This window comes from Uranotaenia lowii, chromosome 2, assembly GCF_029784155.1.
Source record: "Uranotaenia lowii strain MFRU-FL chromosome 2, ASM2978415v1, whole genome shotgun sequence".
NCBI classification, from domain to species: domain Eukaryota; kingdom Metazoa; phylum Arthropoda; class Insecta; order Diptera; family Culicidae; genus Uranotaenia; species Uranotaenia lowii.
This window is the reverse complement of record NC_073692.1, coordinates 102,596,476-102,624,204: the sequence shown is the minus strand read 5'-3', so window position 1 is coordinate 102,624,204 and position 27,729 is coordinate 102,596,476. Positions and strand designations below refer to the sequence as shown.

General features: G+C 40.3%; 1 protein-coding gene across 1 annotated transcript; it reads right to left on the bottom strand.

The window, feature by feature from the left end:
- Positions 1–3,056: 3,056 nt before the first annotated feature.
- Positions 3,057–27,132, bottom strand: LOC129744048 (SPRY domain-containing SOCS box protein 3-like). The gene is made up of 3 exons (XM_055736378.1): positions 25,453–27,132; positions 3,383–3,641; positions 3,057–3,322 (listed from the first exon to the last, which is right to left on the bottom strand). The coding sequence occupies exons 1-3, from the start codon at positions 25,965–25,967 to the stop codon at positions 3,065–3,067; spliced, it is 1,032 nt and encodes a 343-aa protein (XP_055592353.1). The 5' UTR covers positions 25,968–27,132; the 3' UTR covers positions 3,057–3,064.
- Positions 27,133–27,729: the final 597 nt, after the last annotated feature.

Genomic DNA, 27,729 nt, shown 5'->3' with positions numbered 1-27,729 from the left:
AGAAATCGGATCATGACCACTTTTAGGAATCGGTACAATTTTAAAGGTTTTCCAGCTTTCCGGAATTCTTCCTGAAGCAAAAATTTGGCAATAGATTTTTCGCAACTGACTAAGCGCCGCCCATGGGAGATGATTTATGACGGAATATGGAACACCATCCAAACCAGGAGCCGAATCTTTACCGATTTTTAAAACTGCTTGAATATCCGATACTGAGAATGGTAAACCAGTTTGAGGGCAACACGAACATTGTAGAAAAGCCGGGGGTGGATTTTTGGCAGATGAGGGAGCCAACTTGTCCAAAACATCGTTGGCCAAATTGTCCGAAATTCTAAGGTTTTTTGATGGCTCTCCGCGCCCTTTGAATCTTCTAGCCATCCTCCATAAGGTTGTGAGGGACGTAGAACTATCACAACTATCACAAAAATGTTGCCAACTTTTCCTCTTCTTCTCGCGTACCAAATTTCTGAACCTTCGTTCTGTATTAGCGTACCCTTCGTAAGCTTCGGTTGACAGCTCTCGTTTCCAAGCGCGGAAAGCAACTCTGGTGGCTTTCTTCGCTTCTGTTAGCTCTTCGTCCCAATAGGGTTGCGGTATTCGGCGAGTGTGGTTCGAGTTTACTGATGGACAGGATCTGCGCAGTGCTTGCCAAATCAGCTCAAAGAAGACATCAAAGCTATCCGGTTCTCCATTTTCGACGAATGATTCCTCGAGGCTTCCGGTAAAACGTTCCCAGTCGATTTTCCGAACATTGATTCCAGAGTAGAATTTCATCGCGCATGTAGTACTCGAATGAAAAACTATCGGAAAATGATCGCTTCCATTTGGTGAATCCAAAACCTCCCAGTCGAAGCACAAACTAAGGCTCGAAGAAACCAGCGTGATATCAATTGCGCCCCACGACCGGTTTACATCAAACCTAGTTGGCTGACCATTGTTGAGAATGACGAGATGAGATGTTTCGATGGCTTGATGAAGACGGTCTCCACGTGTGTTTCCATGATCGCTTCCCCATAGGTGATGTTTTGCGTTAAAGTCTCCTCCAATGATGCACGGTTTCGGAACGGTTGATAAAAAATTATCAAACTGAGTCTGCGATATGTTGGCTTGCGGGTGTATGTACACAGATACAATAGTGATCAACCCGGAGATGTATTTGATCTGGCAGGCAACGGCTTGAATATCCGCTGACAGTGCAATAGGAAATGCTACGGGATTCAGTTCTGAACGAATCGCGATGGCTACGCCCATCGAGTTTCGTCTGTGATCTTTACGAAAAATGGTGTGCTGCGGTAGGCTAAAGTTTGTGTGATTGTCGAGATGTGTTTCACTCAAAAGCGAAATATTGATATTGTGTGTATTTATGAGCTGGATTAAAGATGAGCGTTTACTATTTATCCCTCTACAATTCCATTGTAGACATTGCAGAGGAACGGTGGCTGTTAAAGTGCTCGGTGTGGTGTTTTTCATAATCTGAGATTAGCAAAATATCCTTTCATTTTATCACTTACAACATCCGAAATTCTCTCCAAAACCATTTGTTGAATTTTTTGTCGAGTTTCAACATCTTCCTCAGGAACTTCCAGAGCCTCTGCAACGATATCGATGACCTCAGTAGATTCAATCGTCGATCGGATCGAATCGCAAACCCCGTCAGAAATGTTAACTTCAAGTTGGGGAAGCTCATCGTCCGAATCGACATTATGACGACGTTTGCTGGAAGGATTAGACCCATTCTTGTCAACATTACTTGTTTGGCAAGCAACTGCCACGGTGGATTTTGTTGTTGGTTGGGAGATGATAGTTAGTGAGTTTGATGATTCATTTGAAGTTGTTCCACAAAACCAATCGACACGTCCTTGTGAAAAAGTGTCGCGCCGCTCTTTATCGGTTTTCTTTTTTTGAATTATTTTCGGACAAAGCTTGTGATCATTGGCCCGATGGGAGCCCAAACAGTTAACGCACTGGGGCTCACTATTTTCACATGCATGATCTTCGCCGCCCACTTGCTCCAAGCATTGGTTACAGCGTTTAGCACTCTTGCATCCTTTTTTATCATGTCCCAAGCGCCAGCAGTTACCACACTGGCGGACAGGATAAATGTACTGCTTAACAGAATAAAGCACTCTATTCAACTCGATGTGAGTAGGTAAACTCTGCCCAGCGAAAGTAAAAATCACCGTAAACAGGGCTTCCTCTTTATCATCAGCTAATTTTCTAAGCACACGACGAGCATGAACTATCTCCGGGTTATCAACTTGATTCGACTTGCGTTTATCGTACGCATTAGCAAACTTCAATTCTTCATCACAAATATCCGGCTCAATATAGGCTACCCCAAGGCACTCCACCAGCCGTTGGGGGATAAAAAAACGCACTTCATTTGAGGTACCGATGCCTGCTATTTCATTAGCAGCATCCCTCGATCGCATCAAAATTTTCATTTTGGTTTTAGAAACCGGCATAGCACGTATAAAATCGTCACCAAATTTCTTCACCAGACTTTTAGCAATCTTCGCAGCAGATATATTTCCGACATTTGTTTCAGCCATAACGAGATATGGCCCAGCATAATTTTCGTGATATTTCCGCACTCGAACTTCATTTTTCGATGACCTTGGTGTATCGTTGTGGGTCATTGCACCGCTCGACAATAGCGTGTGGAAGGAGAGAAGAAAAATAAATTAGATTTCGATTCAGCTCACACACACGATGTGCAACGTACCGTAGTTCAAACGAGACTGTTTAGTTCATAGTTATTTACACGATGATTTCAGCATTCGAATTATTCGTCTTCTGCGTATATAAAACAAAATAATTTAAATCTAGATTACAATCGTTTAAGCACTAAGTAATAACAAATAATTATTGTTTCAATTGGACTAGTTACTGTTAGGACTAGCTTCAAAGTACGGACGAGCGGGGAGATTCAACAAAATAATTTAATAGGAAACATCCAGGTTAAACGAATTAAACTACTATAAAAATAAATTAATCAACGTCGATTTAGGGGCAGATACCATTAGCAAGCACGTGGTTTTGCCGGACATCCAACGGCCTCGGGCTAGAACAGATAGTAATCCATCAGTTGCTGTTCCAGCGGCGTCACCGGAATACTACTATCATAGAGTGCTTCCGCCAGATAGTTGGTAATGCAGTAAGGCAGATCCAATCGATCCAACTTCTCCCGACTTTTGATGTGTTTGATTATCACCGCCCGGCAACGATCCTGCAAATTAACGAAATCCCGGCGCGATTCCGTTAGGACCATTTCCGTTTTGGCTGCCGTCGAACAGACTATCGGGTATAGGGGTTCGCGTATCTAAAACCAATCGGAAAAAAATAAATTAAAAAAAACTACCTATAACATGCCGAAACAAACCTCATTCAACCCCCGGAAGGCAATTCCCAGACATACGTCGTCCTTGTAGTAGGTTAGGGTGCCGGCGATACCATCGAACAGGATACCGATCTTGGTCGCCTGGTTCTCCCGGAAGCGTTTGGTGTAGTTGCGGGCGATGCCACCGTGCCACAGCAGCCCCTTGTGCGACAGGCCCCAGCCATTCTTGTCCTCCCCGAGCAGGTTGGTGAAGGCGTTCACGTGCAGCCGCGCCTTCTTGGTACCGATACCGAACATCATGCTAGAAAACCATGAGAAGGAGAGGAAGATTGAATAATGGGGACTCAAATAGTAAAATTTGTTTCGTTCATAAAAAAAGGGCTTAACTTTGTTAAAGTAAGATTTTTCCAAACGCGCTCCGGACTGACACACATTCGGGTGTTTATATTGTTTGATGAATACTTTTTGGTGCCGTATAGCTACAAAGTGTTCTCTAGGAGCATGAACTCAGATCTCTATAGTGTCTCGCATGCTTGGTAGAAACGTTTTGAAAGTGTTATGGAAAACGTAATACCCATTGATCAAACGCAAACCATACCATAGGTGTACCTAGTGTTTTTTAATGACTTTCACGCCTTTTTGTAGGCCAACAGCTGTCTTGAAACGAGACTGGTTTATTCGGTCGAAAGTCGTTAGCAAGAAGGTCATTTGGCCGATGGATTAAAATGAAAAGTCGAATGGTCGCTAGTTGGAATGTAAGTTCGAATGGATCGCAGGAATCGAAGGAGACCGCGGTGATCTTGTTGTAGTTTTAAAGAAATGTTGCAGTGTTGTTTGTGGGGGTTAAGGAGTTCTTCTTCGTGAAGCAGTTCACCAAGCCACGCTAACCAGACGAACGACCGGGCGAAAGATGATCGTTCAACAACCCGCCAACAGAGCGCAGCGAAGAGATGTGAGCCGCGGTTTTGGAGCGAAGATGCGAATTGTGAGATAGGGCGAAACGAAACTGAGCGCGGGACGGGGAATAGGGTCAGAGCCGGTCAAAATGGAAATGACCATTTTCTATGCAAATAGTTCGCGAGCGCACAAAACCGATCCAAAAAGCAACTGGAGGATCATAAAATACTTTATAAAGTTTTAATTGGAGCGATTTGTTTCACAAGATTCCTAAAGGAACAGGAATCACCACCTGATTCCTAAAGGAAAAGCCTATCTTGAGTCGCTTTTGATTGGAACTCCAGGTGACCTCACGCCATTTTACCCCTGCCCAAAAATATCCCTGATCCAGAACCTTTACCGGGACCCCGCTGTTTCTGTTTGATTTAACCAACCAAACCCCGAGAGCGCTTCCTCAATCGACCACCCCTCGGTGTTATTCATTCCGGTACCTGGTTCAGCACCCAAGATGGGTCCAGGTACCGTCACGCGCTCTACTCATCGTCAAAGGTCCAAGTGTGCCGCCCGACAATATCGACCGATTGGACTACATGTTCGAAATATATCTTTTCCTTAAAGCTATTGATCTTCGTCTATAATTCTTTTTATTTTCATATTTCCCTATCTATTTTCTTTTCTTTAAAAAAAAAAGTGAACTAGAAGTAAGCAAACTATTGTAAAAAAAAAACAAAAAGAGTTTGGCTCCTCAAAGCCTAAAGGTATGAGCCGTTTCAAATAAAGAATTTACAAAAAAAAAAAAATATCGACCGATCGCCGTCGGTGTTACTTTCCTCGGTACCTGGCTCAGCACCCAAAGTGGGGTCAGGTACTCCGCAATCACGCCATTTCGGTTAGTTACGAAGGACCAGCAGTGCCCGGTTCTGCGCCCAAGGTGGGACCGGGTACAACTACACTACCCGCGAGAGCGAGCCATGTCTCCTAGCTGTCTTCATTGAACCCGAGCTCGACGCCAAGGGAGGAACGGAATACTTGCCAATGGAAACAAAGTCAGATAACTAGTTTAAGAAAGTGGTATGTTAACCAATTAATGCGAATCGGCGAATTAAACGGTACCTAAACTTTATCCGAGGAGTTTTTCTTAGCTCTCCCGAACTTTCCTGCTCATGTTTTTGTGTAAGCTCGCCGACTCTAGGGATTATTAGGGGTTCACCGCAAATCAACCGATTGGTGAACCGCCAGTCTTGCTAGGCTGAAAAGATGATAGGCCTAATGAATTTTTATGGAAGCCCGACGAGCGAGGTGGTTAGAGAACGATTGCCATGGATCGAATGAATTCAAAGGGATATGTTCATCAAGTTATGTCGTGAGACATACTGATTTTTCGATTGTTCTAGGCATCACGCCATATCTTCATAGGTAAAATGCGTGATTTTCGAATTTCCGACCCAATGTTTCTACTTTGTCTGTGCTTCTACGTTGTAGATCAGGTCCGTATACGTATTTTTTTAGAAAGGTTTTGTGGTGATACATTACATACCATATTCTTTACTCAAAGCATGTTTCAAAATAAACTGCGATAAATATTAAAAGATCATTGCACATTGCTCATTGCACATGGCTAGTGAACGGTAGACAATGTGCAACTCGAGACCCCATACACTCAACCTCCGGGTAGTGGTCATATCACCTCTTGTCTGCAACAAGGGCCGGTTCTTCAACATCAGCATCATCAACGTGCACAGCCCTCTCCTTGGAAGTACCGGTGACGACAAAGACGAATTTTACGCGCAGCTGGAGCGTGAATACGACCGTTGCCCAAAACATGATATCAAGATCGTAATCCGGGATTTTAACGCTCAGGTCGGCCAGGAGGAGGAATTTAAACCGACAATTGGAAGGTTCAGGGCGCACCAGCTGACCAACGAAAAAGGCCTCAGACTTATTGACTTCGCCGCCTCCAAACGAATTGCCGTACGTAGTACCTTTTTCCAGCACCGCCTCCCACACAAGTACACCTGGAGATCACCGTATCAAACGCAATCACAGATCGACCACGTTTTGATTGACAGCCGGCACTTCTCGGACATCATCGACGTCAGATCCTGTCGAGGCGCCAACATCGAGTCAAACCACTATCTGGTGATGGTGAAGATGCGCCCAAAACTCTCCGTAGTGAACAACACATGCAACCGGCGCCCGCCTCGGTTAAATATCGCGCGACTGAAGCAACCTGATGTCGCGGCAGACTACGCGCAATCGGTCGAAGCAGCGCTGCCGGCAGAGGGCGAGCTTGACGAAGCCCCTCTCGAGGACTGTTGGGATACCATCAAGACAGCCATCAACAGTGCTGCGGAGAACGTCATCGGTTATGTGGAGCGATCTCGACGGAACGACTGGTTCGACGAGGAGTGTAGGAGGGTGATGGACGAAGAGAATGCCGCGCGGGCGGCAGTAGTGCAGAGAGGCACCCGTCGAAATGTGGAAAATCACCGATAGCGGAAGAGGCAGCGAGTCCGACTTTTCCAGGAGAAAAAGCGCCGCCTGGAGGAGGAGGAGCTCGAGGAGCTGGAGCAGCTGCATCGTTCCCAAGAAACACGAAAGTTCTATCAGAAACTCAACGCATCCCGCAAAGGCCGGCTTCATGGAGGGACGGTCAACGACGGACCAGATATTCACATTACGCCAAATCCTCCAAAAATGCCGGGAACACCAAGTCCCTACGCACCATCTATTCATCGACTTCAAAGCCGCATACGACACGATCGACCGTAACGAGCTATGGAAAATCATGGACGAGAACGGCTTTTCCGGGAAGCTGATCAGACTGATCAAGGCGACGATGGATGGAACGCAGTGCTGTGTGCGGATTTCGGGTGAATTATCGAGTTCATTCGAATCGCGCAGGGGGCTTCGACAAGGTCTATCCTGCATGATGTTTGTTTATGCATGGAAATCGATCCTCTACATCAGCCAGCGTAATTTCGACACGGCGCAACCATCGACGGCGCAACCACCGACGGCGCAACCACCGACGGCGCAACCACCGACGGCGCAACCACCGACGGCGCAACCACCGACGGCGCAACCACCGACGGCGCAAACACCGACGGCGCGTGAGGCGAGAAATATTTCGAACCTATTATGATAGAAATCCGCGAGTTTCTTGGCGGGAGATATGGCGTTCTATGCACCGCGAAGATAGGCTTGGGCATATCGAACCGCCATCATCTCGATCACTTACGATTGTTCCAGCGCGACGACAAGACGGCCAGGCCAAAAAGTGTCAAACAATATTTGTTCAAAGTTAAATCTATGTTAAGTGTTTAGAAATAAATTATAATTAAGTCGTTGAAGTCTTCAAGTTTAAATAAAGGAGTGTAGTTTTCTGTTAAATAAATTGTTTGAACTGCAAGTGCCAAGTGTGTCATCATTGGACCATACGAACGGAAAAGTGAATTAGAAACTTACCCGAAAATTTGGGAGCTAGTGTCCGCGTCATTTAATGTCTGGGAATCACCCATTGCAACCCTGAGCCCTCGACATTTGGTCCTTCGAGCCGGATCAGGCCCTGAACCCGGAACGGATCCGGATTAGACCTATCTGGAAGCTATAGTGCCGATAGCCCCAACGCCATCGCAACCGCGGACGCCAAGCGCCATCTTTGGGAACGCAGTTCAGCTGAGCACAAAGAAATATACAAGGCATATTTCTATTTTCCAAAAGGTTAGTAGCACTCCAATCGCACTACATTCTGTGTTCATCCCTACCGGATCTTTTCTTTGTTGCACCTTTCATCACTTCATTCGGCTACACACATCATATCATCTCCGCCGGAGAGCCGCGGATCGATTCGATACCCACCGTGCCTGGAACAACACCTAAACACTAACATCATCTGGCTTCGATCAAGCCCCCCACATCAGCTGTGACCATTTCATCCCAGAGCCATTACAATCAAGCGACAATTAGCAAGCAGTAGGATTCAATAAAATACAAGGCAAATTCCTTGCCTTGCTAAGGTAATTAGCATTCCAAATACTTTACCGTCGCTTGCCGAGCTACTTGGTCTCAACTTTTAGATTCCCTCCTCGCATAAAATGTCGTCGACCGAGCGAAAACTGCGCAGCCTCAAAGCCCGTCGGCGCAGTTTATCGGCATCATTCAGCAACATCTATAAATTCGTCGAGAATTTCCTAGAGCCCCGAGACATCGCAGAAGCACCAGTCCGACTTGAAGCTGTCGTCGAAATCTGGTCCGAATATGCTAAGGTCCAGTCAGAACTGGAAACACTCGACGAATCACCTGAAGCACTGGATAAGTACCTCGAACAAAAAACTTCATTTGAAACCGCTTACTATCGAGTGAAGGGATTTTTGTTTCAAAAATGCCCTCCACAAGCCACAACACAACCACCAACCCATGCCACACAACCCCATCACACGCACGTCAAGTTGCCCGACGTAAAATTGCCTGAATTTGCAGGAAATTTCGAGCACTGGCTCAATTTCCATGACCTTTTTGTTTCACTGGTCCACTCTTCACAAGAATTGTCAAGCATCCAGAAATTTTATTATCTTCGAGCATCACTTTCTGGAGAGGCTCTAAAATTAATCCAAACTATTCCAATATCCGCCACAAATTACAACGTAGCTTGGAATTTGCTAACCCAACACTATCAAAATTCCCGATTGCTCAAACGTAGCTACGTTCAGACACTTTTTGATTTTCCGATTCTGCGACGAGAATCGGCTACGGAACTGCACACATTGGTTGAACAGTTCGACGCAAACGTCAGGATATTAAAACAGCTGGGTGAATCAACAGAACACTGGGACATTCTTTTGATTCATCTTCTTTCGACCCGCTTAGATCCCAGCACCCGGCGAGATTGGGAAGAACATTCATCTGCCATAGAAACCACAACGTTCCAAGAACTTACCTCCTTCATCCAGCGCAGAGTAGCTGTCTTAGAACAGCTAACATCCAACACACACACTGAATCCCAATCCCAATTCCAAAATCGCCACAATAATGCACACTCCGGAAGCTACGCTGCATTCCAACAACCCAGAACCATAAAATGTGTCGTTTGTTCACAAGGCCATAATATATATCAATGCCCCACTTTCACCAAACTATCCGTTCAGCAAAGAATCGCACTTACAACACGAAACCGATTGTGCCTCAATTGCTTACGAAGAGGCCACCGCGCGCGCGAATGCCGATCGATTAACTGCTGCAAGAACTGTAGGTCAACACATCACACGCTTCTATGCTCTGCCAATTCTACACATACCACTCCAAAAGTAATCCACTCTGTTAGCAACCCACCACCAATCAACATACAACAGTCACCGTCCCCAGCTCCAATTCCAGCTCCGAGAAGCAATGCAGCATACACGAAGATCACCAGCTTTAACTCACACATCTCCGATCGGCCCCGAGTGCTTCTAGCCACGGCTGTGGTCGTTGTTGTTGACGACACGGGGAAAGAACACTTGGCTCGAGCCCTGCTGGATTCAGGCAGCGAGTGTTGTTTTGCCTCCAATCGCTTGTACAAGCTCATGCAGGCCAAACGTACCGAGGTTGACGTACCAATAGCTGGGATTGGAAACTCGTCTACAAACGCCAATTTCCAATTTCAAGGCGTAATCAAATCACGGACCTCAGATTTTACTACAACTGTGCCTTTGCTCATGTTACCCAAAGTTACTATTGATTTGCCGACGGTGAATATAAATATTTCCCAATGGTCAATTCCAGAAAACTTACAGTTAGCTGATCCAGCGTTTCATAGAAGCCAACCCATTGATCTCGTGCTGGGAGCCGAGATATTTTTTAATCTATTTACAACCCCCGGTCACATTTATTTGGGTGACACACAGCCTTCCCTAATTAACTCAGTTTTCGGATGGGTCGTCTCGGGCAAAACACATTCTCCAAACGCTTGCGCATCAACATTCTCCCCCATTGCATGTAACGTTGCTACAACGAAAACATTAGAAGATCGCAACAGCTTGCGTTGCTTGCTGAAGGATGACGTCATCAATCAGCTGTTTTGATAATCGATTCGCAACCAAACCCACTCTAGGGAGACAATACCAACTTGCTATCACGGATTATCTTCGGCTCGATCACATGGAACTAGTGATCGGGTACGAGCATACATCCAAACAAGTCAACTTTTTCTCCCACCACCCAGTATACAGGATAGCGGTATGCGAGCGATCGTTTTACGGTCTCGTTCTCATGGATTGGACCCATCAAAACTCTATTGCGACCAACAGTACCAAGTACCAACTCACACGACCAGCTCCACACAACGAAAATTTCGTCGCTTGTTCCCCTTGTTCCATGAACAACGCATGCGCACATTGGACAAGTATCAAAACATCGGCACTGTTCGGCAGTTCGAGAACAGAAGCAGCAGGCGATCAAGGGGTAAAAGGCATAGGGATTTCATCAAGCAGGGAAGGCGTTCGGGGAGTTTGTTTACTTGGCTCAAATCCTCTCGAGCGCACAGACGGTGGCAGAAAATGAGAACTGAACGGCGAATATATTTTGGAAATCATTCCTGCCCAACGCCGGACGTTAGCAGTCGAATTATGTACACATATGGATAAGAAAATTGGATACTTGGGCTTTATTGGGATTGGGTTAAGATTTCTCGGAATAAGAAGGGTTGTTTATTTGCAGCAGACGTAATTTCGCAGAGCTGTTATCAAGCAGCACAGTTTCGACATTCTTCATGGCAGAGAACAGCATTCTGCAGGAGCATCAACTTGCAACTGCCGAAGGCTTCAAACAACAGCAGCGTTTCCCCCCAAGCGGTGATTCAACTTGATGACGTCACCAGGGTGGATGGTAGAATCTTGCGACCAGACGAACCAAAACAGCTGATCGTTCTCCCAGACTTTCCTCTTCACTCTCCAGGGCCACGCTCTCACCATCAACGATTGCTTCGGGTCCATTTCTAGCTCCCGGTCGACCAGTTACGATGTGTTGGTTATCGAGCGAATCACCGAACACATGCTTATCAAACAGCTGATCGATCAGCTGACGGCAGAGCTACCAGTATCCCGAGCATCTCTCAAATCGATCGTTCCCTGGAGAACAATTCCAACAACAGCAAGCAAGGAAAGCCACAAGTGGTAGTGTTCGTCTGGGCTTCACAATGTTTTCGCCGATGGAATAAGATATTCTGGATTTGATGCTCAGAGTTTTCGGCTTGTTGGTTGATGTGGCAAACGATGTGGGTTTTTTTGGTTTTCGATCCCTCAAGAAGATCTATTTTGTTCGCTGTTCAAGGGTGGCAGCATGCAATTCGGCTCAAAATCGTCTGGAGCGAGAGTGGCGATCAACTTTTAAGCCAGTTGAAAATAAGAAATTATCTCGGAGCATTTGATGGAATGTTAGGATTAAATGGGCAGATGGGCAACTCGGGTGATACACTAAAAGAATCGAGAGAAACGTTAGGAGCAGAGCGTTTGCGTAACTTCGTTACCGAATGCATCATCGAAGGAAGATGAATGAAGTCAAGCTGAATGAATTCGAACATCAATCGGCATGAATGAAAAGCGGTTTAAATGGCAGATGCAGCAGTTAAGAATCAAAAATACAAGGCCCCCTGATAATTTGGGTCCCAGGTGAGGACCATTCCAATATTTTGTACGTTTTCGTCCAGGTCTACCGGGTCTTATATTTTCCCCAGATCAAAGCGCATGGTCCCACGGCTTCAGCGAAGACGATTTCAACGTTATCCAGAAATGGTCATTTCTGGAGGTGGCAGGATGTTTATGCATGGAAATCGATCCTCTACATCAGCCAGCGTAATTTCGACACGGCGCAACCATCGACGGCGCAACCACCGACGGCGCAACCACCGACGGCGCAACCACCGACGGCGCAACCACCGACGGCGCAACCACCGACGGCGCAACCACCGACGGCGCAAACACCGACGGCGCGTGAGGCGAGAAATATTTCGAACCTATTATGATAGAAATCCGCGAGTTTCTTGGCGGGAGATATGGCGTTCTATGCACCGCGAAGATAGGCTTGGGCATATCGAACCGCCATCATCTCGATCACTTACGATTGTTCCAGCGCGACGACAAGACGGCCAGGCCAAAAAGTGTCAAACAATATTTGTTCAAAGTTAAATCTATGTTAAGTGTTTAGAAATAAATTATAATTAAGTCGTTGAAGTCTTCAAGTTTAAATAAAGGAGTGTAGTTTTCTGTTAAATAAATTGTTTGAACTGCAAGTGCCAAGTGTGTCATCATTGGACCATACGAACGGAAAAGTGAATTAGAAACTTACCCGAAAATTTGGGAGCTAGTGTCCGCGTCATTTAATGTCTGGGAATCACCCATTGCAACCCTGAGCCCTCGACAATGTTAAACGTGGCGCTAGAAGGTGTTATTCGACGAGCGGTGGGCGAAATGCGGGGCACGATTTTCAACAGATCCAGTCAACTTATCTGCTTTGCCGACGACATTGATATAGTCGGCAGATCATCTGCGGCGGTGGAGGAGATCTACCGCAAACTGAAACGCGAAGCAGGAAGGATTGGGTTGATGATTAATACGTCCAAGACGAAGTACATGCTGGCCTGCGGATCCGAGACCGACTGAACCCGCTTGTCCAGTAATAACAAGGTCACGATCGACGACGACGAGCTGGAGACAGTCGAAGACTTTGTCTATCTCGGCTCACTGGTGACCGCAGACAATGACACCAGCCGTGAGATCCGGATGCGAATTATCAGCGGAAGTCGTGCCTACTATGGACTCCACAAGCAACTGCGGTCGAGAAGACTTAGCCCTCGCACGAAATGTAACCTGTATATGACGCTCATTAGACCGGTTGTTCTCTACGGGCACGAGACATGGATATTGCTCGAGGAGGACCTGCGTACACTCGGAGTATTCGAGCGACGAGTGTTAAGAACCATCTTTGGCGGCTTACAGGAGAACGGAGTGTGGAGGCGAAGGATGAACCACGAGCTCGCGCGACTCTACGGTGAACCCAGTATCCAGAAGGTGGTGAAAGCTGGCCGGATACGCTGGGCGGGACATGTTGCGAGAATGCCGGACGACTGTCCTGCAAAACAGGTGTTCGCTACGAATCCGGTAGGAACAAGACGAGCGGGAGCGCAACGAGCGAGGTGGTTAGACCAAGTGGAGCGTGATCTGACGAACGTGGGGTGCCCAAGATATTGGAGAACGGTTGCCATTGATCGAGTGAATTATAGGAATTATGTTCGTCAAGTTATGTCGTGAGACGGTATACTATGTAAATAAAATAAATGTTCTCATTAAAAAAGGAGCACCGCCTTTACCGTCGCTCGTTACGAACGACATCAATATGCGAAAATTCGAGTGCCCTAATAATGATGCTTTGATTTTTTATAAAAGTTCCGCGTATAAAAAACCAGTGAAATTGTTCTATACAGAAACCGGAATGAACTATATGTATCACGCTCGTGCAGATTGCACATCCGTTCCAGAGAAACACTCCACAAACAATCGCTAAGTTGAGCTGCCTCATTAGATTGTTTTATGATTTTAAAGAACAAAAACCTTTATAATGGTGCGATCCAATTCTAAGCACCAAGTCCCGCAGGTTTAAAGTACCTTATGATCTCTCCCCTTCTACGGGCAATCCTGGCGCTTCAGCATCGAAAACATTGAAAAGAAATGCCGCCGCGCCCGGACAAACAACAAGTGTCGCCTTCCTCCTAGCATAACTAAATAGGTATATTGTAGGGTTTGATGTTTAACAAAGCAAAAAGCAAGTAAAAGCAACCCAACCCCCATCAGCATTCATCCCTCGAGGTTGGAAACGAATCCTACTTGTAGGAAAAATGAGCACTTGCACATAGTTTTTCCTGGTATCGATTTTTGTTCCTTTCCCGACTTATGACTGCGTTCATACATTGTATTTTTCTTGTTCACACATATGAAATCAAGCAACATGTAATGTGAGTCATATGTTATCAATTTCTATTCTACTTTTTTAGCACCTGTTAATTTTGAAAATGCTGCGAAAATGTGCCATTATAATTTGGAAATATTACCCCATCAACAGCAATACAACTCAATTTAATTTGGAATATGATACAACAAGTATTTACAAATACAGAATTGATTCCAAAAATACTAAAACGCAGATAAATTAACTCGGTTATCAGTATGTTTAATTTTAAAAAATATTGTTTTTTATTACCACAATTATTAACAGCTATATTTGTCTCAGGAAAATGTGGGAGTCTGGAGTTACCTCTATGCCCGATGTTTTGAATTTAGCATTCGGATGATGAATAGGTAGTTGGGAAAAGTACTTGTTTGTCTTGGAATGAGTAAATATTTTCGATAAAATCGGTTCTAGTGGGTTGCAACTTAAATTATGTACAATAATCATTGAAAGATGCCGCACGTTTTTCTAAATTAAGGACTGTTCGAGCAATAGAGTAATGTATGCCACTAAGAAATCATATTTAGTTGAAAATTTCCTGAGAAATCAAAGGAACAATCTACCGTCCCTAATCTATCACTTCGCTCCACAGTCCAAAACAATTTACGTGATAACTTTTCTCGCTTTGCAGCTTTGCAAGCTCATCTCTTCAGCGTTTGTGAACAACATGGTCTGCATCACATAGAACGTATTTTTTTCATAATTGATCCACTACTGATTTTTTTAAATGATTTCTTAAAGTTGAACTATACGAAAAACTGTCTCCAGGATTCCAGGATTCGTTTCATTTACTTAGGGGAGATGCAGGCTATTTATATGCTGGCGAAATGCGCCTATTTATAATTTAAGCAAAATTTCAGTTTTTCTGGCAAAATTTCAGTATTATTATTATATTAAAAATGCTAGAAACTGATAACTCTCAAACCACAAAATTGAAATTTTATAAAAATCTACATCTTTTATAATTTTATGGAATAAAACAAAAGTTAGGGTTTCCATATTATGAAATCAGTTCGTCTGTAAGAAAAACTTTATCAAATCTGTTTTGAGATCTTCAATTCTCTTTTAAGGTATTGATTAGGGCTTACATTCGAAGTTTAAGTTATTAAAAATAAAAAAAAACATTATTTTTCTATTTTATCTGTTACTTTAGGATAGAGGCCCTTTACAAACATGATGTGGCCCTACAAAAACACGTTCTTGTCATTATTATATCTTCACATAGGCTTAAATTTGCTGAATTTTTTATGTTCATCAGAATAAGAAATAAACATCACCCAAGTTAACGTTTTGAGCTATTTTACGTTTAAAAGTCAAAATATCACATCAAAAAGTATCAAAACCTTGTATGAATTTTTAATTTTTTTTTTTTTGAGTTTGTAAATTAATAAAAAAAAATTATGCCTTGTGTTTAAAGCTTATTACCCTCAAAATGATTAGATATGTTGTTTTACCAGCCATTTCGCCGAACAGCTGTAGACGCATTTAAGCCGCGCATTTGGGAAAACTTTCCCTTAACTCAGTTTTTTTTTATTTTGTCACGTAGCCCTCTCTGGCTCCAAGAGCCAGAGTAATAATTCTCGGTACCTGATTACTCATATTTATGTTGAATACAATGTGGTATTGCTTTCGAACATTTCAAATTATTTATTTTAAATATTGAACTTTACTTTTCTAAAATAAAGATAAAAAATCTTTTTCAAATAAGGTAATAGTTTCATGTTTCCACAAAAAAAATCTGAATGATTGAGTCAAGACCCATCTCTGTGTTGCCTGAATTTGTATTAAAAATCATCTATAAACCTTCCTTGGCGGTTAGGGTCTATATTAGACTGAGTCGGTTTAAGGTCAATTTTGAATTTCTCGAACCCTGGAATCAATGCTTCGTTTTGGTCCAAAACTCAACCATGAGCGGGCTCGATTCCACAGAAGAAACAAAAATTATGTTGATTTTTCAGTAAAAAATATTCAATTTTCCCATTTAAACTTAAAAGTTCAAATTTACTCATGTAAACGTTACTTAAAGATTCTGCAAAAAATCGTGGATGAGTTTAAAACCATATCGAAGCTTTTTAGACCCCAGAGTTTGCGAAATTCGAAATACAGAGATACAGTAATTCTATGAAAATCGGACTTTTTGGACTTTTACTATTCAAACTGCAATATCTCTGAAACTACGATACATTTTTTATTGAAATTTTGCAGAGTGATTTTTGAAATATAAAGCTAGCATGTCTGAAGTTTTTAAAAAGTTCTATCGATGAGATCAAAAGTTACGCGAGGTGCAATATTTCAGGCATGAACCTAGAAATGCGATTTCTATAGAATTTTGGACGAATGTTTCCATAGGAAAATCATATTCTCTGTTTAACAACCAGTAAATCTATTTCAACCAAAAAATCAAAACAATATTGCAAGATTCTGATTTCAAAACACAAATGGATCATTTATTCCATTTTATCTTTTCTTCATTGCTTTTGTCAGACATTTTTTGTCTGATTGGTGGATGGAAACGATATTGTTCTCATGAATCGTCCAAAATTTTATAGAAATCGCATTTCTAGGTTCATGCCTGAAATATTGCAGCTCGTGTAACTTTTGATCTCATAGATAGAACTTTTTGAAAACTTCAGACATGCTATCTTTATATTTCAACAATCACTCTGCAAAATTTCAATACAAAATGTATCGTAGCTTCAGAGATATTGCAGTTTGAATGAGAAAAGTCCAAAAAGTCCGATTTTCATAGAATTACTGTATCTCAGACCACACAAACTCCAGAAAGCTCAAATTTTGTGATATAATAGTGAGATAGTTGATCTATCTAACGCAAAAAAATTTGAGCAAAAAATATCATCAGAGTTAAAAGTTATGGAAGTTCAAAGTCGAGGTGACAGTACGCGTGCTTCCGATTTCTATACAATTATGAACGGTACTGTAAATCTACCGATGTATAAATATGCGGGGGTCTAATAGAAGTTTAGACGGCTATCTCGGAACTTCTGTCTTAAAAAAGACATCAAATTTAACTTTTGTTTTGGTTAATTTGATTATTATTTTACTAGAACATTTCCGAATTCTCAAAAAGGCATGATGAATTGAATGTGCGCTTTGTGTTACATTGACCCGAACAGCTTTGGAAGGTTGAAAAGACACGAACGATACGAATTTATTTAAACGACTATTTATAACCGAAACAACAAATACTTCTAGAATTAGTTTTTTTACCAAATGGAAAGGCATATTTTCACGGATGTTTGTTTGAAAAGCTGCCATTTCTCTCTCGGTTTATATTTTTTTATGAAATTTTCACACAAAAGTCTTTGACAGAACACAAAGATACAGCTTTTTCCGTAAAAAAGGGAAATTTTAATTGCTTCACTTAATTTGCTGTATCTTTGACAATTTTCATTGAAAATTTTGAAATTTGGTCCAATGATGTAAAAATGTTCGATCTAGTACCACGCCAGGTTTCGTCAACATCGATGAACGTGATCAAAAATGGTGCCGGGTAAAAAATGAGGTTCGAGAGGAGGAACTTCATTCCTGCATTGTTTAGAAATAAAAATTGTTCCAACAGAGGGGGTATTTAAACCCAGGAGCAAATATAATCTTTAAACAGGACCTTAGGAAGAACGGCCTCATGGTGATCCATTTATTTCTATGAAATATTTGTTCAAAGAAATATTTCTTATTACTTTTTACTTAATCATTTTAACGTTCTTTTACATAAAAAGTGTTATGAATTACTTAGAATATTTTGAAAAGACATTCGAAAACCTGTAGAATGATAAACATGATTTGTATAAGGAATCCTTTGGTAACAAATTAGAGAACATACTTTCATCTATGGTTAAAATGTCTGAATTAGCTCTATCTATAATCTGGTCAATCTAGCTTGTTTGTTTTGTACGAAAAATAAGTTTTTATAAGGAAGACTTCGATTTGTTTAAAAAAAACTTATTCTATGCTCGAATCAAATAATCTACAAAACTCTTCAACAATTTCGAAGATTTTAACCATTGATCAAAATAAACTATCTTCAATCTTCAAAAGTAAAATTAATTGATGGAAGTTTTGCGATTCAAACCTGATACTTGTGAGTTCGATTCAAATTCAAGTTTTAGTTCGAAATTTAGCTCTCGATAAAACTGCAATAATAATATTATTAAATTTTTTAACGATGTTAAATATTTCCATGTTTCATCATTCGAATTTTTATTTAGTAAAAATGAATTCCTTAAATAAAATCCTGTGGATGTTTTTTTTTCTCAAATAAAAACTGTCTGGCTTTTGTTACTTATTTAAAATTTTAAAATTGAAATAACAATCCAAATCATTAGTCTGCGATCTCTTGCAATTTGAAATCCTCAACGAAATAGTAATCTTGATAATGATAACTCATTTATGAACATAATGTATTTTTTTTAACTTTCATCAGAGGCTTTTTAAAAGTCTGAACTTCAAATATTTATTCTGTATCTGAATTCTGAATCTGAATATGAATTCAGGGTCAAAATTCAGATACATGAATATGAATTGAGGTTCAGAATTCAGATACAACATCAATATTCAAAATTAAGATAAAGCTTAGAAATGAGTTAAAATTATCAAGAATACTTATTGTGAAATTTCAATTTTGGATCTTTTTCCGAGTCCAAAATTTCAATTTTTGATCTTTTTTGGAGTTTCAACACGATTTCTGAAATGTAAAAAAAAACTTTTCCTGATTTAAGATTCCAAATTTATATTTGGATATGAGCCAAAAATTGAAATTTGTTTCAGAACCCTCATCAATATAGTTTTTTTTTTATATTTGATGTCTTGGGGTTCAATCTAAATTTATTATTCTTTTTTTTAATCTGAATTAGAATATGATTTCTAATGATTAGTATTATTTAGAGTTTTCAATTACGGATCACCATTTTGAAGTTTTGAATTCTGCAATAAAAAAAAAAGTGGAACTTCGGATCTGAATGTGAAACAAAAACTCAGGATAATTTCTTAAGCTATGATCATTTGCATTTTGGCAGCTTTGTGTGCAATGAAATAGACTACCTTGTCCACTTTTGAGGATGTCTATGTTTTCGTGTTTTTAAGAAATTTACGATGAAAAAGGACATGGTAAAAATATTTTTGCACAATTACTTCGGGAATCTTTCGTTGTCGAATTAAAAACTTATGAACTGTTGATTTTTTTTTTGGCCAAATAGATAATTTGTATAAGAAGACTCACTAGAATGCACACTAGGGTGTCCCAAAATTGCATTACTTCTGGGAATCTGGGGGCTCACCCTCCAAATGGTAGATTAGGATGTGCCGAACAAACTTTTGTATGGGGCCGACTAAAAAAAAATCATGTTTAGAGGTTCCGCAAGCGCGATCTTTAAAAAAAGTCCACTTTCAAAAGATTTGATTTTAAATAAATTCTGGGTCCAAAAATGTTCATAAAATTTATATATTTTATATTTTTTTAATTTTGTTTGAGTTAAAAACTACACGTAAAAAATACAAAATGAACCAAATTTGTATCAAAATGTAAAACTAGCAAGCTATTTTCAAGAAAAAAAATTTTTTTGGTCCAAAAATTTTGAATTCAACTGACCAAAATGTGTACCAAGCGTAGAATATTTTTGATATCAATGCCATCAAAAGATGCGGATTTTTGTGCACTTAAACTTTGCTGAACAAAACATGTGGTTTGTATCAACGTGTGAACAGCTATTCACGATTTAATGCTTAACAAAAATAACAAATTAGGATATTTTTTATTTAATTTATCAAATTTGTCTTAATAAATACCTACTTTAAAATAAAAATACCTGCAAAAAAAAGGACTCTGATGGTTTAAAGGAGTCATCAGAAGGCCATATGCCGAATTTGAGCAGAATCGGACAACAGGAAGGGGTTGCACTGAATCTAAAGTGTGAAAGGGATTCTGAGACATAGTGTTCTAAAGAAGCATAAAAAACTGGTTTTTTATCATGCATTTTTGTCTTTACCAATCGATTGCTTGATTATGAAGGTTTTATTAAAATTTCAATTAAGACTAACATTTCACTTGAAGACTGCAACTCGATTGGACTTAAAACAAAAAAGTTATGGCTGTTCCAAGATTGTATTTTTGTGGTAAATTGTCGTTTATCACACAATGAGTACTTTTTACTCATTGAGTTTTACAGGACAATTTGTAACCAAAATACAATCTTTGAACAGCCATAACTTTTTTGTTTTAAGTCCAATCGAGTTGCAGTCTTCAAGTGAAATGTTAGTCTTAATTGAAATTTTAATAAAACTTACATAACCAAACAATCGATTGATAAAGACAAAAATGTATGATAAAAAACCAGTTTTTTATGCTTCTTTAGAACACTATGTCTTAGAATCCCTTTCACACTTTAGATTCAGTGCAACCCCTTCCTGTTGTTCGATTCTGCTCAAATTCGGCATATGGCCTTCTGATGACTCCTTTAAACCATCAGAGTCCTTTTTTGCAAGTATTTTGATTTTAAAGTAGGTATTTATTAAGACAAATTTGATAAATTAAATAAAAAATATCCTAATTTGTTATTTTTGTTAAGCATTAAATCGTGAATAGCTGTTCACACGTTAATACAAACCACATGTTTTGTTCAGCAAAGTTTAAGTGCACAAAAATCCGCATCTTTTGATGGCATTGGTATCAAAAATATTCTACGCTTGGTATACATTTTGGTCAGTTGAATTCAAAATTTTTGGACCAAAAAAATTTTTTTTCTTGAAAATAGCTTGCTAGTTTTACATTTTGATACAAATTTGGTTCATTTTGTATTTTTTACGTGTAGTTTTTAACTCAAACAAAATTAAAAAAATATAAAATATATAAATTTTATGAACATTTTTGGACCCAGAATTTATTTAAAATCAAATCTTTTGAAAGTGGACTTTTTTTAAAGATCGCGCTTGCGGAACCTCTAAACATGATTTTTTTTAGTCGGCCCCATACAAAAGTTTGTTCGGCACATCCTAATCTACCATTTGGAGGGTGAGCCCCCAGATTCCCAGAAGTTATGCAATTTTGGGACACCCTAATGCACACGTTTTTCGATCTAGATACATAATGCGAAATATGGAAACAGAAATACAATTTAGATTTTGATAATTTGGAGCCAGAACTCTGAAATGAGTTTAATCTAATAAAAGTTAGTATTCAGAAATGAATTTCTATCATCAAGTAAGAAAATTTTGGAAATCTGTAGCAGAATTCAAAACCTGGTATAAGTTTTCAAGGTTTTGGTATCTAAGCAAAGATTGTTTATCTTGAATAACCTTCCTCAATCATCAAAACTTGATTAAGAATTTTAAAATTTGAGTATAGAGTAGAACACCTCGTATGCTTTTCTGGACCCTCATGGGGGGTTAATTTTCTACACGGCACCATTTTTTATTACGTTCATTGATTTTGACGAAACCTGACCTGGGTACTAGATCAAACATTTTTACATCTTTGGACCATATTTCAAGTTTTTTCCATGAAAATTGTCAAAGTTACAAAAAAAAATAGTTAAGCAATTCCATATTTTCCGTTTTTTACGGGAAAAGCTGTATCTTTGTTTCTATTAGTTGTAAAGACTTCAAATTTATTAAATCGTTAGTAGGATAGTTGAACTGAATTGTGTGAAAATTTCATGAAAAAAATATCAACCGAGAGAGAAATGGCAGCTTGTCAAAGTTGGAAGTGGGTGCGCAGCTTAACGCGATTTCATTCTTTTTTGAACGCAACTGTAGATCCAAGTTTCATGTAAGCCCAGCAGAAAAGCCCGCTTTTCAGCTTTATTTCAATACTTAATATCAGTGTTTCAAATAAAACGAGTACGAATTGAAGATCCTTGCCTCGTTCAACGCTACACTCGCGAGTGAACGATGCTTTGAAGAGGGGAAAATACACAAAAACACGAAGGACACTCACTCAACTTGGCTGGTGTTCATGAAGTAATATGCATTCGAGGAAGCAAAATCGAAAAAGCAAACGAATGGAACTCACTCATCACGACCTCCAAGCTTGAGGCAATCGAATTCGAAGGCAAGCACAATGTCGAATTGCCTTGTTTGCGCCTGGTTCGAATGCTTAAGGATAATTCTGCTATTGCTCAGCTACCACAGACGGGCAGCTCGTTTTTTCGTTTTTTTTTTTCCTCTTTGCACCGGGCGCTTTCCTTACGCTTCAAACAACGTGTGCGATTCGTTTGGTTGTCGTTGTTGTTGCTTCAACCTTTTCGCTGAGCTTGAAGATGCTCGCCTCAACACAAGCTGTCGGCATGAGGCATTCAAATTCAATTTCAATATAGTTTTGATTACTGGAAAAACTATTTGAAATTGGACATATTTCCATATTTTCAAACGAAATTTGAAATTCATTCTTAAATTGGAATTTTTCAAACCAAGGGTGAGCAAATCGCAGCCTGCCGAGAGTTTCTTAAAAATATTTTTTCAAAAAATTCTCGTATAAGAATATTTAAGACAGATTGTATTAATAATACATAAACCAGAAATGAACAAAACGTGTCCTGCGGGCCGGTTGCGACCTAGTTGCGGCCTGCGAATATATTCTCAAATTATATTATATTTTTTAATAAATCGGGGATGAATAATATGTTTATAGTTTGTTCAAATATGCACTTAACGTGTTTTATTTTGCATTTACCTCACAATCATTTGGTTGAACTTTTTTTTATAGAAATTTAAATTCTAGTAAAATGATCGGAGCACCACTTAAAAGCACATGATTATGATTATTATTTCACTTCATCCATCACAATGTTGTTTGATAAAAATACTTAACTTAATATATGCTCAAATATAATAAAATTAATGGGCTTGTGATATAGCTCGGTTGGCAAGTTAGTTGCTTCCTGAGCCGATGTCCGTGAGTTCGAGCCCAAAAGTAAACATCGATCACAGTTGTACCGGATAAGTTTTTTAATGACTGTTCGCCAACTGCTTCGTTGATATAAGTCGTGAATGACATGAAGATGTTAAAACGACTATAATCGAAACAAAAAAAATAAACTTAATATTACAAACACTTGAGCAAATTCAAATATTTTAACCATATTGAAAAACATAAATCAAATTTTCTAAAATAAAAGTAAAAGATTCAAATTTTTAGGTTCAAACATGCAAACTTAATCCAAATTTATAATTTCAGTTTGAATTTTGGTTTTAGAAAAATACAATATCAATGTGAAAATACACCGCAAATAATCTTTCTTTATTTAATCTTAATCTGGATCTTTATCGACAAATATTTTTCATGGAGACTCAATTCCATAATGATTATCCTGGGCAAGCCATTTTTTCAAAATAAAAATTGATTTATTTTTTCATAAAACAATTTTAAAGAGAATAACCTCAAATTCTACATTTTATTTGTGATTTTCAGCTTAATTATGTTCAACCCTCAAAACCCCCCGTTCCTACGGCCATGCTTTAAATAAATAACATTGTTGTCATTGTCATGTCATTGGCATGTCATTGTCATGTCATTGTCATGTCATTGTCATGTCATTGTCATGTCATTGTCATGTCATTGTCATGTCATTGTCATGTCATTGTCATGTCATTGTCATGTCATTGTCATGTCATTGTCATTGTCATTGTCATTGTCATTGTCATTGTCATTGTCATTGTCATTGTCATTGTCATTGTCATTGTCATTGTCATTGTCATTGTCATTGTCATTGTCATTGTCATTGTCATTGTCATTGTCATTGTCATTGTCATTGTCATTGTCATTGTCATTGTCATTGTCATTGTCATTGTCATTGTCATTGTCATTGTCATTGTCATTGTCATTGTCATTGTCATTGTCATTGTCATTGTCATTGTCATTGTCATTGTCATTGTCATTGTCATTGTCATTGTCATTGTCATTGTCATTGTCATTGTCATTGTCATTGTCATTGTCATTGTCATTGTCATTGTCATTGTCATTGTCATTGTCATTGTCATTGTCATTGTCATTGTCATTGTCATTGTCATTGTCATTGTCATTGTCATTGTCATTGTCATTGTCATTGTCATTGTCATTGTCATGTCATTGTCATTGTCATTGTCATTGTTATTGTCATTGTCTTTGTCATTGTCATTGTCATTGTCATGTCATTGTCATTGTCATTGTCATTGTCATTGTCATTGTCATTGTCTTTGTCATTGTCATTGTCATTGTCATTGTCATGTCATTGTCATTGTCATTGTCATTGTCATTGTCATTGTCATTGTCATTGTCATTGTCATTGTCATTGTCTTTGTCATTGTCATTGTCATTGTCATTGTCATTGTCATTGTCATGTCAGTGACCATCTGTTCCACACACAGCACCTTGGATTTCACTATTCACCACGCTTTGAAATAGTTCTCCCAGCGCATCGTGTGCATTTGTGGTTGCCTCATCCTTAGCGCCGAGCTTGAAGATGCTTGCCTCAACACAAAATGCTAGCTTGAGGCATTCATATTCAGTAGGGTAATCGAGTATCGATCGTTAGGCCTCTTAAGGCATCAGGAAGCAAGGAACTCTTGAGGGATATACATTCCCTACAGCAAATGAATCGCGTCACTCAGAACGAATTCTGCTTATAAAGGGGAGGTTTGCATGAACGTGTAGGAATCGTCTCCGGTAGCACAGGGCGAGCGCTCAAATTGTGTTATTTGAGTGCTTCAGGGGGAAAAAAGCATGAGCTATGGAAACACTGCTTAATATCGATAATGGCATTAAATGTTTAGCGAATCTAATGGGCGATGGAAGCGAAAAGTTATTCTTTCTCTCCTTGAGAAAAACCCCTTTAGAACTGTCAAAAGTTGGGTGAAATTATAGCTGCATCCCACTTGCACTAATGCAAAACCATCACCCAAATTCGTCAGCGCTTCCATCGCCTATTGTATCACCAACTTTGGAAAGGCTCAGGAAGCTGAGTAAAGAGCCTGCTCTATGAAACTTCTGGTTTTTGGAACTGAAATAAAATAAACAATACAAGAACAATTTGAATTGATAATAATCAGACTATAAAAATAAATTGCAAATTAATGTGACGTTCCGAGGTGATATAACGTAAAAATTTAATAAAGGAAGCACCGTATCGTCAACACGTTCTTTTTACCCGAGGGAGAAATTGAAAGGGTGCACATTTACCGACATACTTATGTATGTATGTGTGTATGTATGTATGTAAACATGTATTCGCATATCTACGATGTCTTACCTCGTCCCGAACACTCGCTGTGACACACTTATTTCCCAGTAATACCGGCCATTGTTTAGCACCCTGGTGCCCCGAATCCCGGCCGTGCCCTTGCTCCAGTTCGGGTGAAAATGCACCGTCCGATTGTTGGCACCACTGAGCCACACCTCCTTGGAACGGTCCCGCTTGCTCCAGTCCCACTTGTCCTCGCACCCGTTCTGCAGCGGCTTCTCGCACCGATATTCGTGCGCGTCTTCGTCCACTTCCGGTACCATGACCAGCTGTTCACTGTTGCTGCTGCCATCGGAGGAGGTACTGGAACTGGAACTGTTGCTGGACATTGTGGCGCCACCGCCACTTGCATGGGCGCCACCGGCTCCTGCTCCGTTGCTTCCGTGTGGCGCCACTATGTGGTGCACCATCGCATTACTTCCGGTCGGGGCGACATTGTTGGGGCCCGTCGTGATGCTCAGGAGCCCATTCGAAGTGGAACAAGGCGAAACTTGAAGGGAGTTACGACTTTCCTGGATGGTCATCTGGAATGAACCTTGTGCTTTGTGCGATTGTTGAACGTGACTGTCTGTCTATGCTGCTGATCCTGGTGGGTTGCTGTTTGCTTTGACTAGCTCATTTCATTGTCATCAATGTAGATGGGAGGCACCTTTGGGTGTTTTCAGATTTGTTTGACTATCAAAGGGCTAAGAGCGGTTTGATTGACAAAAGTTGATATTGATAAGTTTGGTTTTGAGTCAGGATTTTGTTGTTAGCCTCCGAGTTGTTCAATTATCGCTACGTTCTACGTGGTTCTACGGTGTCTATCTAAATAAGTCACGTTTCTGCTATCGTGCTCATATGAGGGGGTGGTTCAGTAGTATTTCCCGTAGCTGTCGCGATCGGCCATCGAACCCCGCTGATGGTGATGTTGTTGTTGTTCGTTGCGAGCCCTTCGAGTACGCCTCGGTCGAACCACCAGATCCCTATCGCTGTAGTACAACTTGTGATTGCCGACAGTCCTGGACCGATAACGGTTCCCTCCGTGCTTGCCACCGTTTTCCAGGTGGTTGTTGTTCGGGTGCACCAGGAACGAATTGTAACAACGTAGAACCAATTTGTTACAAAATTCGCAAATTTTTTTCAAAAACAACAAGATAAGTAGCAAACTCATACGAGTGTCCTTTAAATCACGCGTGGAAAAACGAGCACCGAACACTGGAGAGCTGCTTGAGCTTAAAAACACTTCAGCACTGCAGGAAATCTTTTATGTAGCATTACATCCGCTCGATTCCTTTAGATAAATATTTACAAAATACTCTGGGATTGATTAAAGTTGGAATGCTGCCAGCGCGATGTAATTGGTCTCGGTTCGGAACAAGGGGCACACTGCGCCGACGCGTGTTTTCAGGATGCGACCGACATCTTGGAAAATCGCGAAATCTTCCTGACTAGACAACTTTTCAAAAACACTATTTTTCCAGACCTTACTTTATATGACTGTGGAAGCCAATCCACTTATCGAATCTTCACTACTTAAACGCACTATTTCGTACATCGACCGGAAACGATTATTATCGATAGTGTCCCGAAAGCACGAACGAAAGTCACACTAGCGAGCGCTCCCCCTCAACAAGGCAGTGTCTGTACTTCAGCAACCAACCAGGAAAATTTTGTCCTTGCTGTAGGGATATCCGTTCGCTTTGCCACCCTCGGTTCGACTGACACGACACGAACGACACATCCCAGGATTCAGAAGGAATGGGAAATGCACACGCACGGGCCACGGCGATATTATGGGTTTTTCTTTCAACGGTGACTCGCAGTCGTGCACTTGTTGGTGTGCGCGTGATTTTCACTCTAGATTCGTTGATTTGGCGGTTTTGTCAACCCTTGCGGGGAAGAATTGAAAACATTCAAATAAGCCGAGAAATGAAAAAAAAATCTTGAGAAACCCGCTGATTTTTAGCAGTTTAATTTGAAATTTTTGAAGATAAAATCAGTAACCTTTGAATTCTTGATGTTTTTTTTTCTTCTCGCAATATCTAACATATCCGGTGCAACTGGGTTCGATTTTCATTTTTCATCTAAGAACACGTGGCCATCAGCTTAGACGACTTTCGTTCTACCATGTTGACCGTTGATTGAAATCATTAGATCTAAACACAAAACGCCTGAGTTTAGACTACGAATACAATTTTAAATAATGTAGCATTAAAAAAAAAGAAAAAATAATATGATCTTATTTCTAGCTCATTGTATAGTTTGGGCTTTGCGTTTAAATTCAGAATTCATTGACACATACCA